The following is an 18792-nucleotide window of genomic DNA, read 5'->3' as shown; positions in this document are numbered from 1 at the left end:
ATTCAAACAAACAGCAACCACTACTGTGTAGACGTCGACGTTTGTTGCGAAAATAAAAAGGCGCGACACCTTTTCGTCACCCGGGGATTTGGGCCGGTAGGGTGGCTCAAAAACTAGTTATTTGATTTCAAGCCCAATTCTAGGTTTCTTAAAACAATGGAATATTTGGCTTGAATTAGTTGGCAGCAAACTGTTAAAGTTTTCACTTGCACTAAACTTATGAGCTCGTTCCATTTTATTTTTTTTTTACTTTTTCATCTTTTGTAACTCATTTTTTATTACTTTCATAATTCTGAGTTTTTATTGCTTTTACCCTATTTAACCGATTTAAACATGTCTTATTATTTCTTCTTTAATTCCTAATCCTATTCTTATTTATGTACCTTATGTCGTTCCTATTGCTGTTGTTATTGTTATTGTCGTTCCTATTGCTGTTGTTTTTCCTATTTTTATGTTTATGTATAGTTCTGAGCTTCCATGCTTTCTGGGACACCCTTCAAGAAATACTCTGTAAATCTTTTCCAAGTCCCTCATAAACCCCCCTCCCCAGCACACAAGAGCAAGAAACAGAAGGGCGGATGATGATAGGAAGCACAAGTGCCTACTGTTAAAATATTTACACCCATTCATATCGGAGCTTTTCTCCTCGATCGCTTACCTGTGGCCCAGTCACACACAGCAAGTGTAGTGCAGTCAATGGTTGCCACCACTTGAAGACATTATGTAAGATGCAGGCCAAAACCGAGTACGGGCAACGTGCTGTATGAAAGACGGTAAAAACAAAAAAAAACGCATCTTGCGTTCCACCTCAGACGATTGGCATCAAGGTACTCATTCTACTGGGCCTTTCCGGGAGATAAAGAGGATCATCCCCCGCGGCGGCGGTCTGGGTGCATCGAAAGAGAAGGGAAAGCAATTAGCCTTCTTCGGTAGAGCTGATTACCACCTACGTAGTTATTGCTCTTGTCTTAACTGCCGTGGCGGCATGTGATTTCTGATGGTGATGATCTTGAGCGGCGTTCATTGGGATTTGATAAAAATCTGAAAAGCAATTCCCAGAACATTTGCAAAACCATAAATACATGTGACTCAGCTTTTTTGCATTTTTTGTTGATCCTGAAAATCTAATTAACGCCATTTGACGTAGAACGAAAACTACCAAAAATTCAAATTATAGCCAGGCACAGTGCTAAATTTGGTATTTCTTAAGGCGTAAATGTTTACGATCCTTGACTTTGACTTTGGTGGTGACATTATGCAAATCACTAAATTCCCATATACTACTTCGAATGGCACCATACGTCGTGATAATCAGTTTGATGGATTGGTCTTTATTCTTCTTCTCTACATATTGAAGGAGTCAATCGAGTATTTTAACAAACTAAACGATTTGGTCAGTAGGTAGGGTATTGTACCATTTGGGCAGGTGTACCTATTTTAGGCACTTGCCGCTATAACTAAGCCAATCGAAAACCAATTGATTTGAATTTTTGTACAGAGTTAGATACTGTACGTGCCCAACTCTGAACAAAAATTCAAATCAATCGGTTGTAAATTGACTTAGTTATAGCGGCAAGTTCCCAAAATAGATACACCTGCCCAAATGGTACAAGACCCTAATATGGAGAAACTTGTATCCTAATTAGAATCTTAGTTTCTACATATTTAAACAATATTAGGATAAAGGTACACAACTTCTATGAACATGATTGTGAGCATAGATTACCATCAACTGTACCTTTGAATGCCCTAAGCTTTTCAAAGCCAATAACGACGCCTGCTACGTCCTTATGACCATCGCGAAAGGGAAGGAATATTAGTACAACATCCGTTGTTATCAGAGAATAAACCTTTGGTATGTAGATAGCTCTGCATCTTAATAGCTAAGGTGGAAGGATTTTTTGTTAGTGGGAAAGAATGGAGAATTACTTCTGAAATAGTCCCTCATTTGAATTAAATCCATGTTCTTTTTACATTGCTGTATATTTGATTCAAATAAATTTTATATGACATTATGTAAATGCATATCGCGCATTTATAGTCCATTGATTTTTATGCTTTTAACACATTAAGACAATTAAATCATAACGTTCAAAATTGCCAATAAATTCCACCAACTCGCTCGTTATGGGCACTTTGAAAATTTTACGTCCATATAGCTTCCAGAAAAAGGTCGAAGACGCAAATATGCCCATTTTGGAGATACTGAAAAAAAAGATGCATAAATTACCTCAAATCAACCGGTTGGAACTACTTGCCCCGAAGGCCCATCCGCGCAATCAAATCGAAACCAACGACAAACCGTCCAATCACGATTATTCTGGTTTCGTAAGTAGTTTCGAACTTGAAAATGCAGATTCTTCCAACCAGTAGGTAATTAACATAAAGCAAACGATCTGACACACATCACTCGCTGCGCTGCCGCTGCCGGTCGAGCGGCATCCGTTTCTAGTGGCCACTTCTTTGCCGGGATGTCTTTCCATAACCGAAATTAACAATCGAGGACGTCAACGCGAGACTGCGTGACGTCCAGTCGTCAGTCCACCACCGTCGCCAATCTCGTCGTAATATGCGCGCTCTATTTGATAAACAGCACAATACCTCTTCACTGTTCGAAGACCCCGCGCACTGATGTTTACTTTTCCATTCCTTTCTCCTCCCAACTCTGCAGATGAATATCAGTCAGCAAGAATATGAAACCAAATATCGAGAGTACCTGGAACGAGTCAATCGACGCAACAGCCTCCGGCGACTGCTGAACCACCAACAACGGCAGCCGGAACACTTTGAGACTGACGAGTACGACTATGCGGATGAGGCTGGGCTTTCGGAGCAGCGCTTTCTCTACAGTTTCGCGAATTCAGGTGAGGATTCTCATTTATGTATCTAAGTAATAGACATAAATACTGACAAAAAAATGGACCCGTATCCAAAATGTTACAACCTCAATGCTAACACAATTATTCCTGCCTCTGTCTCTATCCGCAACCAGATACATACATCGTTTTTTAAGTTTCTAACCATTTTTTCAGCTGCTCATCAAAGGAGGACGACAAGGGATTCAGTTAGAAATCTCTACAGTGATTTGAATAGTAATCAGGAATATATCGAAGGATCCCTTAAGAGATTTTTCAAAAATTCCCTCTGAAAATCTCTTGCAGAAATTCCTCACATGTTTTGGCAATTTCATCTTGTGTTACCCAATGAAGTTCTGCAAGGGTTCCTACAGAAACTCATGTTCTTCTCTACTTGGCGTAACGTCCCATTGGGACAAAGCCTGCTCAGTGTTGCATGAACGAGCAGTTGCATGAACGTGAATGTAGCTTCGCAATCTTCATTTTCTTTGACTTCCTTGGGTATAGAACTTCTGTAAAGACAGCAATGGGAATGGGAGCCATCACTGAATAGTGAATATCCTCGTCATCCAAACGACGAGGTTCTGGAGAATAAAGTCCTGGAAGCTGAAGCGATTGATAACTCGAAGCCGCAGACCTATGTACTTTTGCATAGGATGATGATCAACAAGAAACATTAACACCTAACCATTGTTTTTGTCAACGGTTAGAGCTGTGTTGTGTAGCGCAGTCGAGAATCGTTTTAGTGGATGAAGGCGTTGCACCGAATTCGGAGTTTCAAATGAATTGATAATATAATGTGCGGCACACACGAAAGAAATTCCAAGTCCAAGGGATTCGAAGAAATTGCTATTATGAAAAGTTCCTGGGCTGATCGGGGATGGAATCCGTCACCTTGAAAATGGTCATTCTGAATACCCATACGCATACCGCATCGGCAATATGGGCCCTTCAATGAGATTATAGATAGAAAAGTTCCTTAAGGAGTTTATCCAGGAGCTTCTGTGAACCACTTGAGATCTTTTTCCAGAAATTTCTCTGGATGTTCCGATTCCTCCGAAGTAATTTAAAAGGTACCCTAAAAATTCCTGTAGGAGTTTTCAAAACTTTTCGGAAGCTTTTGCACGGAGTTCCGCCATCGTTTCATTCACATTTTTTTTTCTCAAGAAGTTTATAAAAAATTTTCAAAGGCAACAGAAATAACTACAAAAGCACGCTTTAATATTTGAAATTGATCAAGCGGTTAAAAAGTTATCGAGCCTCAAAGTTATTTTATTTTTTTGTAAAAAGAAGAAAAAATAAATTAAATATTTTAAAATTCATATTTTACGTGACTATAGAAAAAATATGTTCCACATGTTTATTCAAAATTCATTTGAATATCGGATGAAAACTGAAAAAAATATGACACTTGAAATGAAAACATCTTTTTATTACTCGAAAATTCAAATTTGAGGCGATTGCGCCACCTCTAAACCTTAATATTGTTGGCTCAAACTCAGAGGCTTCCTTTTTATGTGATTTGAATTTTGGCTTACGAATTCCAGGCTTCAACAACTTTTCAAAAATGAGTCGCAACCTAGTGTTCATCTAGAAATTCCTCAAAGTACCTATCTTTGTACCTACCCAAGTAACAATGATAGTTGAACAACTGCTTACTCAGCTAAAATATGTAAAATTAAGCTCAGAAGCGGTTTATTCAGCCAGTGTACAGCATTATTGTTTATTGGGTAGTGCATAGGGACAGTCCATTAGCCACGTGGTAATTTTTTGAAAGATTTCGACCCCCCAATACGTGGTGGTCTTTTGTTCATACAAAAAATATGTATAAACCGTGATCTTTGAACACTCCCTTTAAGGAGCTCACATAAAAAGGACTTCAGAAATTCATGATTGAATCACTGGGAGGATTCCCAAAGAAATCCCTAGTGAAATTTCCAAAGGGATTCCTTAAATATTTCTCGATAAATTTCCACAGGAATCCTTGGAGGAGGAATTCCTGAAGACATAATGAATACATGGGTAAATTTCTGAAGAAATCCCAGAAGGAATCACTGTAGCAAAAATCCCTAATAACATTCTCGAATAAATCCTTGAAAAAGAATCCCAGGACAAACCCTGAGGCAATTCCCTGTAAGAATTTCCGTGAGGAATCCCCATAGTAATAGCTAGAGAAATTGTCAGAGAAATCCTTCGTGTGAGTCCCTATCTAGCCTGAATATCACTTGCAATCTCTTCATAATCGTGCCTGAAGTTACTTTGTACACTATCACAACGTGGTGATGAAATTCGAAACCCGGTAGTGCACGTAATCCTGAACAGTTTTGCCTTCCTATCAGGCTTGAAATTCGTGCAATATCTCGCCAAATTCGTAACGGAAGTATTTAAGTATGTACATTACTGCCATGTGACATGCAGAACTGCAAGTACTCATAGTCCTGGACAACTTTGCCGAAAATCGTTCCTTCCTATCTGGCTTTAATATCGTGCTATACCTCCCCAAAGTCATATCAGAATAAGCGATGTACACAAGCGCCACGTGATGGTGAAATTCGGAACTATGCTCTTCATCACATGGAAGTACTCATAGTCCTGAACCACTTTGCCGAAGATTGTACCTTCCTTTCTGGCTTCAATCTCGTGATACGTATGTTGGGCAGAAAAATGAACATCCCTGAATATTGAATTTGATTGTATTTGAATTGTAATTGAAATAAAGGCAGATTGCCCTGGCTGTTGAGATGGTCGGTCAAATAAAGTTTATCAGTAAATCGTTCATTTTTGCAATGCGGTGCCGAAAGAGTTATAAAATCGTGGTAGTTTTGGCTTGAGTGTCCTGGAAGTTAACATGTATATCTCACCAAAGTCGTACTGGATTTAAATATCTACACTTGCGCCACGTGGTGGTAAAATTCGGAACTATGGTCTTCATAACCTAGAAGTACTCGTAGTCCTGAACAACTTTGCAGACAATCGTACCTTTCCATCTGGCTTCAATCTTGTGATATATCTCACCAAATTTGTACCGAAAGTCACTATGTGCACTAGCGCCACGTAGTGGTAAAATTCGGAACTATGCTCTTCATGACCTAGAAGTACTCGTAGTCCTGAACAACTTTGCCGAAGATCGTATCTTCCTATCTGGCTTAAATCTCTTGCTGTATCCCACCAAAGTCGTAGTAACAATGTACACTAGCGCCATGTGGTGGCGAAATTCGAAGCTATGAAATCCATTACCAGGAAGTGGTTGCTGTTCTGAACAACTTTGCCGAAGACAGCATGTTGCTATCTTGTCGAGGTTCCGAGAGAACCCGCTAGACATGGTACTCATAACCATTCTGGGAACAAAACGGAACCGGAAGAAGTTGAAAATGTGGAACTAATGTATTTGCCTGGTTCTCACCGAAAGCTGCATGAAACTCAAATCGGCTTTCATTACACTTTTCTAGGATAGTGTAGGGTTCCGATAACGCAAAAAGATTGAAGTTTTATTCACTCACTTCTGAGATACGGATGTGTAAAAAAAAAATAGTTCAACTATTTTTTTTGCCTGTCGTTACAAAAACCCTATTGGTATAAGCAGCGTTAAATTATATTTTTAAGAACCAAAAAAAAAGTAGAAGCGCTGAAATAATAATTGCTGTTGTTACCTCGCAAAAAAAAACTCTGGCCTCTGTTTATGGAAGCCATAACCACAGACAAACAGATGTAACAGCTTGAGCTTGATTGGCCGCCCGTGGATGCTACTCCAGTATCGCCAGACCAGCTACACTCACACAAGGAACCAATGAGATATCTGCCGGGGATCACTGTCCATGATCGCATAGTTGACGTAACCACATTGACAATGTCAACATTCCCAAGCTAATATCTATCGCATGTACATAATTGTGACCAGTTTTATTGACGGTTTCCCCCCTTATCGAACGCGATGATTTGAATCCGTCGCGGATGAAACCGTCGCCAGAGTCGTCGCAGCCAGGGAGGGTGCAGGCACGTCAAACTCGAACAAACTACAGCTACCTTACATGCATCGAGCGGGCCTTCCCAAACAACACAATGCGATTTCGCGGGCCATCCCCATCGACAAAACAAACCGATTTCCAAGCAGGATTCGACCAGGCTTCTGGTCGCGTTGCCAGTCACACTAACACACTCACAAAAGATGAGCAGTAGGCCTACCTTGCCGCATGCGGGTCCCCTGGTCGCAGCCAATCAGCAGGCGGGAGTCTGACGTTTCTCCGATCTCACTAACACAAACTGCAGCAGAGGTGGTGCTTGATTCGTTGCGATGATTCAGAAATGCCCACTGGAAATTGGCAGCGCGTTTTGTTATGAAAGCAACATACAATATTCAACAGAGCACAAGATCTAATCACTAGATAGATCACTTTCCATTTAATCATTGTTAAAATTTTAAAAGTGTGTTGAAAACTACAGTGGCACTTACGGCAACTATGCGAATATGGGCAGTTCAGTGTGTGAGCGTTGATGATCTTCTATTGCTATAGGAAACAATGACGCCTCTGCCACGTCAGGTTGCTGGTCAATGTGGGGAAGAGAAAGGAAGTGATGATTGCAATCCACTAAAGGCCAGAATCGCAGTCTAGTGGGACAAAATTAATTACTCCAAAATGAAGCATTTCCGGCACATGGTGTCTTCGACAAAATTTTATTAAATGATCATGAGCATTAATTGGCAAGAATTTGGAAGTTCGCAGTTTATCCGTATATCTAACTTTTTAGTTTTACGTCCTAGATTTTGAGTCTTTGGCAAAGTTGTTCATTTTGGACAAAATAAACAACTCTTGTACGTCAAAATTATACAGCCTATTGTTTTGGAGTTATTTTGAAAACAAATTTAAATAGTCTTAAATCAGTTTTTTGGGTTTTTTTTGGCGTTTTTACGAGAATTCATGTGAATTTAAAATATTTTCTTATGTAGATATTTTTTGGACAGAAGTTGATGGAATAAAAACTTTAAAAATTGAAGAAAAAAAAATCTTTTAAAGTGGTGAAATTTTCAGATTACATATGGTACCTCAAAAAAAACGCAAAAAATCGCAACTGAAATTTTCAGCAAATAGGGTATGTGTGCCCTCAGTAATCTCACGCACCCATATTCATTCTATTCAAAAACAAGCGATTACGGCACCGATTGATTCTGTCATTTTTGTTTTCATGGGTGCTTACTTTTAACAAAAAATACAAAAACAAGCGTCCAACTTTTTACTCGACACTCGACGAGAGATTTTTTTTCGAGAAAGTTGTTAGTTTTGACAAACTAATCAAGTCTACCATAGACGATGAAATCCCATGCCCTACTGTTTTAAGTTATTATAAGAAAAGTGTGGTACTTCCCCAGTTGACGTCTTGACTAATAATGATAATTCCAAGGGCTCGGCCTACTTGATCTGCTAAACTACCACATCTCCCTTTCTTTCGAAATTGACCATTGTTCGTTAACCGCAATCACTTCCTCCCGGTCACATCGAGAGATGGGTGTTTAGACTACAACCGCTCAAATTAAGGATTGTATATAGGCACAGAAAGTGAAACGTTGCAGAACCACTATCTCGTCTAAACGGAAAACTTCGTTTCCGAAGCAATCCTCCTTTGAGGTGAACTATGAAATCTTGTCGCCTAACTCAACGGACTGAAGCCATTCCTGAGGCAGTCCACCGTTGGGTGAACTTCATAATTTTATCGCCTAACTCAACGGATTGCATCCGTTCCTGAGGCAGTTCATCTTTGGGGTGTACTTCGTTATATTTCGCCTAACTCAACGGATTGAATCCGCTCCTGAGGCAGTTCACCATTAAGGTGAACTTGATAACCGTTTCGCCCAACTCAACGGATAGAATCCGTTCCTGGGGCAGTTCCGTGCAAAGGAACTTGTTTTTTTTTTCGGTTCTGGGAACCGAAGTTCGTTGCCAAGGTAATCACTGTTTGGCTTGATTTTTCACGTATGTCTTATCAGAGCAGGAGAGGGTTCCTTCTTGATCTTATGATGATTCTTGATCAGCTTCACTTGCAGGACTTGCACGTCCTTGCACGATCTTGAATTTTAATTGTCTTGATCTCCAAAACGGCTGAGTCGTTTGGCTGATAATCGTGCTGAAGGCTCTGCTACTCATCCAAATCAAACGGGGGTTCTTTCGTCGCCAATGTGGTACTTCCCCAGTTGACGTCTTGACTAATAATGATAATTCCAAGGGCTCGGCCTACTTGATCTGCTAAACTACCACAAAAAGCATTATGTTTTTTGTGGAGTATATGTTCAGAATAAACTACATCTATCCTAATATCTATTAATCCAAAAATACCTCGTAGGATTTCTCAAGCTTCAACCAAAAATTCATACTAGGATACTTCTAGGACTACAATTCTTCTAGGAACGCCTCCTAAGATTGTGTTTTCTTTAGAGATTTCTCTAGGTATTTTCTATGGAATTCTTTAGAGGTTTCTGCAAGAAATGCTCCACGGATTCCACAAGAGAGTCCTCCTAGTATATTTTTTTTCAGCAAATAATCCTCGATAGACTCTTCTAGCGATTTATCCTGACATTCCTATAGCAATTTCTTCGCGGATTTCTTCAATTGGTCGTGAAATCCAATCACGGTTTTATCTAGGAATTCCTCTAGCGATTACTATAAAGATTCCGCAGCGGTTATTGAAGGAAATCCTACTGGGATTAATCTAGGAATTTTTAGAGGGGTTTCTCCAGCGAATGAGCTGGGTGTAGCGACAAGTATGCTTTTCTGTTACTGGCGTCACGGAATGGGATTATTTCGGTATAAAACACTTTGATAATTGATTGATTTTGTTAGCTCAAAATACTGACAAAAATTGAGTCATCACCGCATCAATAAAAATTCCTTCACTGTGTGTACATTTCTCCCACAGACAAACAGACGTAACTCTTAGAGGAAATTCACCAAAAATTTATGCCCGGTGTCTTTTTCATGAGCACCCTGCCACCTGTTGGTAGAACCACGCGCGACAATGTCGGCCATGATGGATTTCGATTTGACGTTTGTCTGACACGCAATCTACTACACAAATTGCCTGTAATTTTCATTTGCATCATTCAGCAACGTGTTGGCAAACGTCAAAGCGATCGAACACAAGCGCCTCTAGTAGAACGATCGTGGATATCAAATGAAATTTGAATTGATCGTTAAATGCATGTGCCCAACCGTTTTGAGGAGTGTTACGTCTGTTTGTCTGTGTTTCTCCTTTTAGATGTGTACAGCAAGGACCTCCAAGTAATTTTCGAATCATTCAATTCAAAAATTAAATGTCATCATAAATTCTTCACAAATTTCTCCTAAAATTCCGCAATCCCTAGCAGATTTATATTTTCCACATCCAGATTGTAAATATGTATGTATCTCTACAGATTGTCCGACTATTCTTTGCCATTCCAACAATAAGAATTCCACCAAAGCATTCCGCGTTTGCATCAGATTTTTTCCGCCAATGTCAGGAGGTCCAAAGGTTTCTTTATAGGACCTACTCAGAAATATCTATACAATTTTCTCGGAGAATTTCTTAGTACGTTTTTTTCGAAACTTGGGCTAGAATTGTTTTATGAATTTCATAGGAAATATATCAAGTTCATAAAAAAATCAGGAACTTCTTCCAAACTTCACAAAAAAAAAAACAATGAATATAATTGTTTATAAATATATTCTTTCTAATTTGTGGTTCTATACGAAGCAAATAATTGGGCTTAAATCCATTATTAAATATAAAAATTTGCTTTAGAACTGTTTTAAACCGAATCTCTCGTCTCTCATCTCTTCCAGATCACAAGCTGAATCATCAGAATCTGCGGCGCAAACGGTCTCTGAACAACAACTACGATCTGGTCTATATCCGGTTTGATATACCAACCAGAAATGCTACCACCGGTGAGCTCACCGGCCTGAATTCACCATCCATATACAACAGTCCATCCAGCAGCCATCACCACCACCACCATCATCAGCGGCACCAGTCGGAGCTTCCACCAATCTCACCGGAGAACATCGAAGAATCATCACTAAACATAATGTTAACCAGAAGACAAAACAGCGAGCACAGCACAAATGCGAACAGTAAACATCAACAGCAATCCTCGTCGCCTGCAATTGCCCTTGTCGAGGATCATGCCCCCGCTCAGCACCGAAGGCGCGCGGGAAGAATCAAATTCAAACACAACAGCAGCGGTGTTGGAGGCAGCAGCAGCTTGGCGTCGGACGGTGGCAACACCGCCAGTCACCAGCGATCGGGAAAAAGCGTCAATTTACACATCTACCAACTGGTCGAACCCTACGAACGGCACTGGTTGACATCGAAAACGATCGCCGTGGCGGACCTTGCGCTCAACGACAAAAAATGGTTCCAATTACCGTTGGACGAGGCTGTGCGCACGTGGCTCGACGGCTCCCGCAAGAATCTCGGACTGGAAATCTACTGCGAAAATTGCTACAACAATGGGATTTTCGTTATCCATGACTCGTCGCCGTTTTTCAACAACTACGAAGAAACCCCGGTTCTGAACGTGGTCGGAAAACTGGTGCAGCGCGAAAAGCGCTCCAAGGTGCACCAGCGTTACAAACCGACCATGCGGGATTATCTCTCGCCGCCCAAACTGACCACGTGCACACCGAACAACAAACGCTGCTGCCGGCACCCTCTGCTGGTGGACCTGCGGGACATCGAAGGCTTCGAGTACATCATCCAGCCGAAGCTGTTCGATGCCGGCTTCTGCCGGGGTCGGTGCCCGTCGAAGTTCAATCCGGCCAGTCATCATGCGCTGATCCAGAGCTTGCTGCACGAACATTACAAGTACGACGTTCCGAAGCCGTGCTGCGCTCCGTCCCGGATGGATCACATCGATGTGCTGCATGCCGACCCGAAGAATCCCCAGCGGCTGAAGGTGACCACGTGGAGCAACATGCGAGTCATCGAGTGCGCTTGCTCGTGATTCTCTTGCGTTGACAACGAGGATGACCAGTAGATCGTTAGAAGACAAAAAAAATGCTTGGGGATTCGCCGGTTAAGCAAATACAGTGATGACTCGATTTTGCTAACCCTTGATATTGTGCACTCGGCATTACTAAAACTAATTTCAGTTAATGTGTTGGTGTCATTTTAGGAATTACTCTAGGGATTTCTGCAGGGATCTGTTTAGGGGTTTCTTTAGGGGGTTCCTGTAATGATTTTTCCGATTTTTCTTTTAGAATTTCTTTAGAGATTAATCTTACAATTTCTGCAGACATCTCATTTAAAGTTTCTGGTGGGATTGCTCCAGGGATCTACGGAGGATTCCACCAAAAACTCATCCAGAGATTCTTTCAAGGATTCTTCTAGGGATTCTCCAAATAATCCTTTAGTGAGTCTTCCGGGACTCCCTACAATTCCTCCTGGGATTTCTCTGGGGTTTTCTCTTGGGATTCATTCATAAAATCTACCAAGGATTCTTCCATGTTTTCCACCAGGGATTCCTCTGGGGATTTCTCCAGAGTTGTTCATAATTTTCCCAGGATTTCCACTAGTTATTTCCCCAGCGATTCTTCCAGTAATCTCTCCATGAATTCTCTATTCCTCGAGGAAATATTCCAGGTATTTTTCGAAGAACTTTCCCAAGGATTTCTCTAAAGATTCCTCTGTGAAATTCTATAATTATTCATCTAGTAGTTTCTCAAAGGATTTCTCTATGAATTGCTCTAGGGAATTCTGCTGGAATTCATCCAGAGATTCCTCCACGGGTTTTTTTCCATGGACTCCGCTAGAGATTTTTCCAGGAATTTCTCAAGGGATTTGTCTGGGAATCGCTCCAGAGATTCTCCAGTGATTTCTTCGAACGTTCTTTCAGGGATTCCTCCTGGAGTTCATTCAGGGATTTATTCACAAATTCCATCAGGGATTCCACTAGTGATCTCTTAAGGAATTGATCTATGAATTCCTCTGTAAAGTATTCCAGGAACTTATCTAATATTTTTCCGAGGGAGTGCTATAGAGATTCTTATACAGAATTATCTAGGGATCTTTCTTAGAATTTCTTCAGAGATTCCTGTAGGAGATGCCTGTCAAGGGGCTGATAAAATCTAATCATCACTGTATTTGTAACTGTTGTGCCAATAGGGAAACTTTACTATTTTACTTAACCGCGGATTTTCATGCATTTTTTTTTCTAAAAATGATCAGACCTAGTGACCAGGTTTTGCATTTATTCTGGGTTATGAACCAAAACAGTACGAACTACCAGAAAACCGATAGTATTATTTATCATCAACGACACATAGAATTTACTAGATACAAAACAGAAGAAGAAAAATATCAGCCATTAAAAGCCAAAACTCAAGCAAAAAGAAGCAACCGAAGCTATTACCGAGATCTTTCCGATATGTTTTAGAGGTTCCAGTCCCTGAACAGGACTGTTCCACATGTGCTGCAACATGCGTTGAAAGTTCCCTGAATGTATAGTATCCCTAGCCGCTAGTTCTTGCATCTGAAGTATTTATAAACTTATTTATTTTAGTAGGAAATCGTTAAGTTCTCGAAACACTCGAACACTCAGCCACCACCATGCCAAAGGATACCGATTAAAACTGGCTGACTTAGGATAATCATCTTTTTTCCGACATTACTTTATTTCGGTAGGAGGAAACCCATTGTGTTGTAAATAGAGCGAACCGACCCCGACCATTTGTACAATGTTAATTTATTGAGCCTTCCGTATTTTATAGATTGTTCTCGTATTTCCTAAGTGATCTAAGAGCGTTCATATTTATGTCCAGAAATTCTAACAAAACTATATTTTGTACCTTTTTGACGATGCAAATGAACAAAGTGAACAGAAAACTACTTATCATGTCATGCCATCCCAAGTAACAGAAACGAGAAAAAAAAATGTTTAAATAAACACTGTTTGTAGGTCTAGACAAAATCTGGAAAAAAAAGAGAAATAATGCTTTTTGCTTTGATTTGTGTCCGAACTGAATACCATTAACCCCCCGCATAATCACGAACTGTTAATGTAACGTATCTCATACTGTGGATGACCATAAGCAATTGTCTTTTAACCAATTCCCAGACTGTCCGAGATAACAGTAAGATAACCATTCTATGTATAGATTTGCCAGTTTGAGAAATGGTAAGCCGGCAATTTACAGTATGTAGAATAGGCGGTTAAGATTGGTTACCATAAAAAATCGCTCGTTTTCTCGAACAAATTTTTCGCAATACAGTAAAGGATACGGTCAATATATTATCCAGTTTTTCGTACAATTCATTGCATAGCATATGTTTAGAGAACAGTTGAACCATAAATTTGGGAGAAAAGTGAATAATGTATGTGATACTGGTGATTTATGGTTATTCACTGTAGAATACCAGTAAACCGTATTGTACATATTTAGTTATGTAGACTATTTTGTACTGTTTTTTTTGTATTAATTGTAAGAGAAAAAAGGGAACAAATTAAATAAGAATCAATGAAACAAGTGAATACGTCTAGAAATATTTTACTTCAAGTACAATAACTCTAAAAAAAATCTATGGCATATTTTAATTTCTCGACTCCACCACCCCTCACCATTTAGAACAGGGCTGGCCAACGTACGGCCCTCTCTCTCCCCGTCAGAGTGTGTCGTACTGGATGGATATTTCACCTGATTGCAGTCATTAAACACTATTCTAATGTAATTTAAAAACACCTCCGACTTCCGCTGAATAAACCGTTCCTAGATCCGGATGTATGGGCTGGCTGCTGCTACTTGAGCCGATCATTTTTTCAAATCGCGATATGTACTGATATGCACTTCGTTCGTTTACCTCATTCATGGATCCCTCTTCGGAGCTTGAAAGCCAGTTCCTCTTGATTGTTTCCGTATACTCCAGCAGCATTCTTCCGGAGGCCACCCCAGCAATATCTCAAGAAAACTCGCTAGCCTTTGTTTTTCCCTATGGATGGAAGTGCTGGAATCGTTTGGTGTTTTCCTCAAGCGGCTGCAGGGAACGAGATGATATTAAGTTTTTGCCTCGGTTTTTGCGATCTGAAACCTGTAAAGAAAATTCCACACGGGAAATTAGTTCAAAATCATCCAGTTGAGAAACGAAAACTTACCTTCGATTCTACTCCAGGTCAAGGCAGCATTGTAGATCGACTCCGTTTCCGAGAAAGTCCCAACTAACAATCGCCAGCCGCAAACAAGCATGCATGCTGAATTGTTGCTTTATAATAGTAATTATAGCTGAACTAAAATTATGCTGTACACATTACTGTAAAAATGCTTTTTCAATTGAAAAAGTAGCCAATGTTCAACTTTTCGTATTGGTATAAACAATGATAATTTAAAATACTTTTCAAGCGTTTAATAAGATTTTTATTCGACACGCAGTAATTCCTTTACAACATAGTTCAACAAGACTTTTTTCTGCTTCTTGTTAAGTTCATGTAAAAATTAGGACATGTATCTGTATAATGTGTTTTTCACAAGTCAAATAAGCGCTTTCGTTTCATCATACTTCGACTCAGAGTACATGATGAAAAACACGTGTTTTTTACCGAACAACAGCTGAATTAATCTGTTGTTCAGTCGTTACCCATAATGTTGTGCTAATTCACCACTGCTGTATGGGAGTCAGAGTCTGATCATTATTAAACCACGGGAAGTTTATGTTTTGATTTGAGCGCTGCAATTCATCATCTCTAGGATGGCGCAGATAGGAACGCATGCGGCTGGCAATCGACGGGTCTCGAGTTCGAATCTGGATTTAGGTAAATTTATGTGTAGTTATTATTTCACAATATTTGTTCACAGCATTAAGTTCCAATTATAAACTCTCGTGGAAATTGAAAAATTTTGCATTTTTTTATTTTTAATCATTTTTGCTAAAGCTGAATAACAGCTTTACTATGTATTTGTAAAACGATTTAACAACAAACATTTCAGTTTGTACACAACACTATGCTTTAAAGTTTCTCCAAATTTGTGTGAACCAAACCCGAACAAAGGTTGTGCCTGAAAATTATCCAAATGTTATTCAGCATCATGCTGAATCAATTCGTCGTAAAGGTGCTTGTAAAATGAGTGATTGTTAGTTGGGGTGCTATTATGGCGGAATATGTCCCCTTTTCAGCCGGATTGGCCAACCGGTTACCGGTCATGGTTGCGAAATCTGTTTTTTTTTTTGCTTTTTTTCATTAACAGTTTGGCACTTTGCAAAGAAAAACAAACATTGATGCCTCTCATCAATACAAATATGTACAACTGTTTGTCAAAGTGTTGAGAAAAAGTAATGAATAGTGAGATGTATAGATGTAAGTGTACTGCGCTAATAGAGTAGCTAACCATTTGACAGAATGTGGTGATATATTGCTACCATTGTGTAGGAATTTGCACCTCCATATAATTCGACAATGCCTGGATAGTATGATATAGTGTTACTGCTTGACATGGATTACACAAACTGTCATTTATAGTGTCTGGTAATCTGTTCTTTATTGTTCAACATACAATTAGCTGTTTGAGATAAAGTTACCTTGACGGATGCAATGAATTTACTGTTTGGACATTATGACAAAGGGTATTTTGCTATTCGGGCCATATCTGCCCAGCGTCCTATAAATAGGACAGTCCTTTTGATGTGAATATCTCCAGAATTATGCAAAATTTTAGAACACTTTCTTCAGAGAAGATGTTCTGGGTATTGAAATTCAAGATGGTGGCTCAGATTCCAAAATGGCGGTCAAAACTCCAGAATATATGCTTTTTAACGGCAATGCTGCTTCGGATACTATGCAATATTAGGGTGGGTCAACGTTGTATGGGAAAATTTAAAATTGATCAGATTCTATCAGATCAAAGTTTTTAAGATGCCCGTTGTGGTCCCAAATAACTGTGCAAAATTTGGGCATGATTGGATAAGCCTACATTTTGCGCATCGCGATTGAAGTTTGTATGGGATTTTACATGGGATATACTGCCCATGATCGCATATCAGTCCCATATTTGTTGGGTTTCCTATTCATATGGGACAATTATGCGATCATGGGCAGTATACTTTATCGTATTTTTCTTGAAAAAGTGTGGGTGCACCCTAGTTCTATCGTTTTTACAGAGCCACCCTAGATGATCTGTCAAATGAGAGGACTAGTACAAAGGAGGGGACTGTTATGGTCTTCTTGTTTTCTTACCCCGCATTAAAATGATGCTGCTGTGTTGAAAGATAGGCTGTCAGCTTGAGCCCTACGCTTGAGCCGCTGTTATGCTGGCTACGAAAACATTGCATTGGTGGGATAGGGATGCCAATTCCTTGGTACAAAGTAGACGCGAATCAAGAAAAGACTCGTTGTAAACAGTAGAACCGAAATAAATTATTATAGCCGTTAAATCGTCCGTTTATTATCGCTGACCGTTCCGATCCCCCACAGTGGTGACCCCGACGTGATTCTCGGTAGATTTCTGTTCCGGTTCGCTAAAAATCGCGAGAAATTTCGACCTTTTTCAAACGCCAGTGTAACCTAACCTCAAACATGGCTAACCCTGGCGCCGCAGCAGACGCGGCACACGGCATTGGAGCGGCCGCCGTCGTTTCAGTGAAACTTCCGGAGTTTTGGAAGACGGACCCGGAAATGTGGTTCGCTCAAGCAGAAGCGCAGTTCGTGTTGGGCAACGTGGTCAAAGGACGATACCAAATTTTACCACATCGTGGCGAAGCTGGATCAATCGGTGATCTGCCACGTCGCCGATTTGGTGTCCGCTCCGCCGCAGCAAGATAAATACAAAAGCATTAAGGATCGCTTGATTCCCCGGTTTGCGCTTTCACCGGGTGTGCGCCTGGAACGTCTGCTAGGGTCATCGGATCTCGGTGACATGCGTCCCACCCACCTGCTGGCCAAAATGCAGGAATTGGCAGCAGGCTTGAACGTGAATGACGATCTTCTAAAAATGCTTTTTCTCCAACGAATGCCGCACCACATCCGACCGGTTCTAACCATCAGCGACGGGACGCTGCCGAAACTAGCAGAGATGGCAGACAAGCTCATCGAAACGCCGCGTGTGGCCGCCGTCGCTTCCACTCCCGCTCCGGCTTCGAATGCGATGTTCGATCAAATGGAAGACCTGAAGGAACGGTTGGAAGTGCTCAGCACAGAAGTACGACGACTCAAACAGGATTCCTCGGGCCCTCGTAGAAACCGCTCTACTTCTCGCTCAAGGACCAGCAGTGCTGCTTCTGTTCTTTGTTGGTACCACCGTAAATACGGGAATCTGGCCGAACGATGCCGCCAGCCGTGTAATTTTGATGCCTCAAAAAACTAGAGTGCTGCTCACCTGAATCGGCGCAGGTGAGTGAATCGTTTTCCAGCCGACGACTCATGCTGATGGACAAAACTAGTGGCCTGCGATTCCTCGTCGATACCGATTCAGACGTCTCTATTATACCCGCTACGACAACCGACCGACTCAACGAACCGATTCCATTCTTGCTACATGCAGCTAACGGAACGTCGATAAAAACATACTCGACAAAATTCGTCTCCACCGATCTTGGACTGAGAAGAAAACTAACGTGGAACTTTTTGGTGGCGGACGTCAGCCACGCGCTAATTGGAGCTGATTTTCTGGCGCACTTTGGGTTGCTGGTCGACTTACGCAATAAAGCGCTTATCGACTCCACAACAAACTTGGGATCAAAAGGCAGTGTGATGACGACAAGCATACACAGCATTACCACGATCAACGTAAACCATCCCTTCCACGATCTACTTGTTGAGTTTCGCCAAGTTACACAGCCGACAGCAATGCGAAGCACGGTGAGCCATGAAGTTTCGCACCATATCATCACGAAGGGCCCTCCAATTGGCTTCTTTAGTGGTGTTGAGATAATTCCATATTCACAATCTACATGCCAAACTGAGCCGAAATCCAAATTTTCATGA

The 18792-nt window shown here is 40.7% G+C and overlaps 1 protein-coding gene and 2 long non-coding RNA genes across 3 annotated transcripts in view; 1 reads left to right on the top strand and 2 right to left on the bottom strand.

The window, feature by feature from the left end:
* LOC109425700 (uncharacterized) overlaps nucleotides 1-14299 on the top strand; it is a 106786-nt gene extending 92487 nt beyond the window's left edge. Inside the window, exons 2-3 of the mRNA XM_019701004.3 lie at nucleotides 2672-2864; nucleotides 10667-14299. Coding sequence (XP_019556549.2) covers nucleotides 2672-2864; nucleotides 10667-11829 — 1356 coding nt within the window. The 3' untranslated portion in view covers nucleotides 11830-14299. The remainder of the gene's footprint in view (nucleotides 1-2671; nucleotides 2865-10666) is intronic.
* Nucleotides 14300-14856: 557 nt separating this feature from the next.
* On the bottom strand, nucleotides 14857-15031 carry LOC115262609 (uncharacterized). Its single transcript, XR_003895359.2, has 2 exons — nucleotides 14974-15031; nucleotides 14857-14909 (listed from the first exon to the last, which is right to left on the bottom strand). It is a non-coding gene; the product is annotated as an uncharacterized LOC115262609 (long non-coding RNA).
* A 931-nt stretch (nucleotides 15032-15962) lies between these two features.
* On the bottom strand, nucleotides 15963-16454 carry LOC134284156 (uncharacterized). The gene is made up of 2 exons (XR_009995652.1): nucleotides 16392-16454; nucleotides 15963-16067 (listed from the first exon to the last, which is right to left on the bottom strand). It is a non-coding gene; the product is annotated as an uncharacterized LOC134284156 (long non-coding RNA).
* Nucleotides 16455-18792: the final 2338 nt, after the last annotated feature.

The sequence above is a fragment of the Aedes albopictus genome, chromosome 3 (genome assembly GCF_035046485.1).
Source record: "Aedes albopictus strain Foshan chromosome 3, AalbF5, whole genome shotgun sequence".
NCBI classification, from domain to species: Eukaryota; Metazoa; Arthropoda; class Insecta; order Diptera; family Culicidae; genus Aedes; species Aedes albopictus.
The sequence above is the reverse complement of the archived record's forward strand: the minus strand, read 5'-3'. Positions and strand labels throughout refer to the sequence as shown.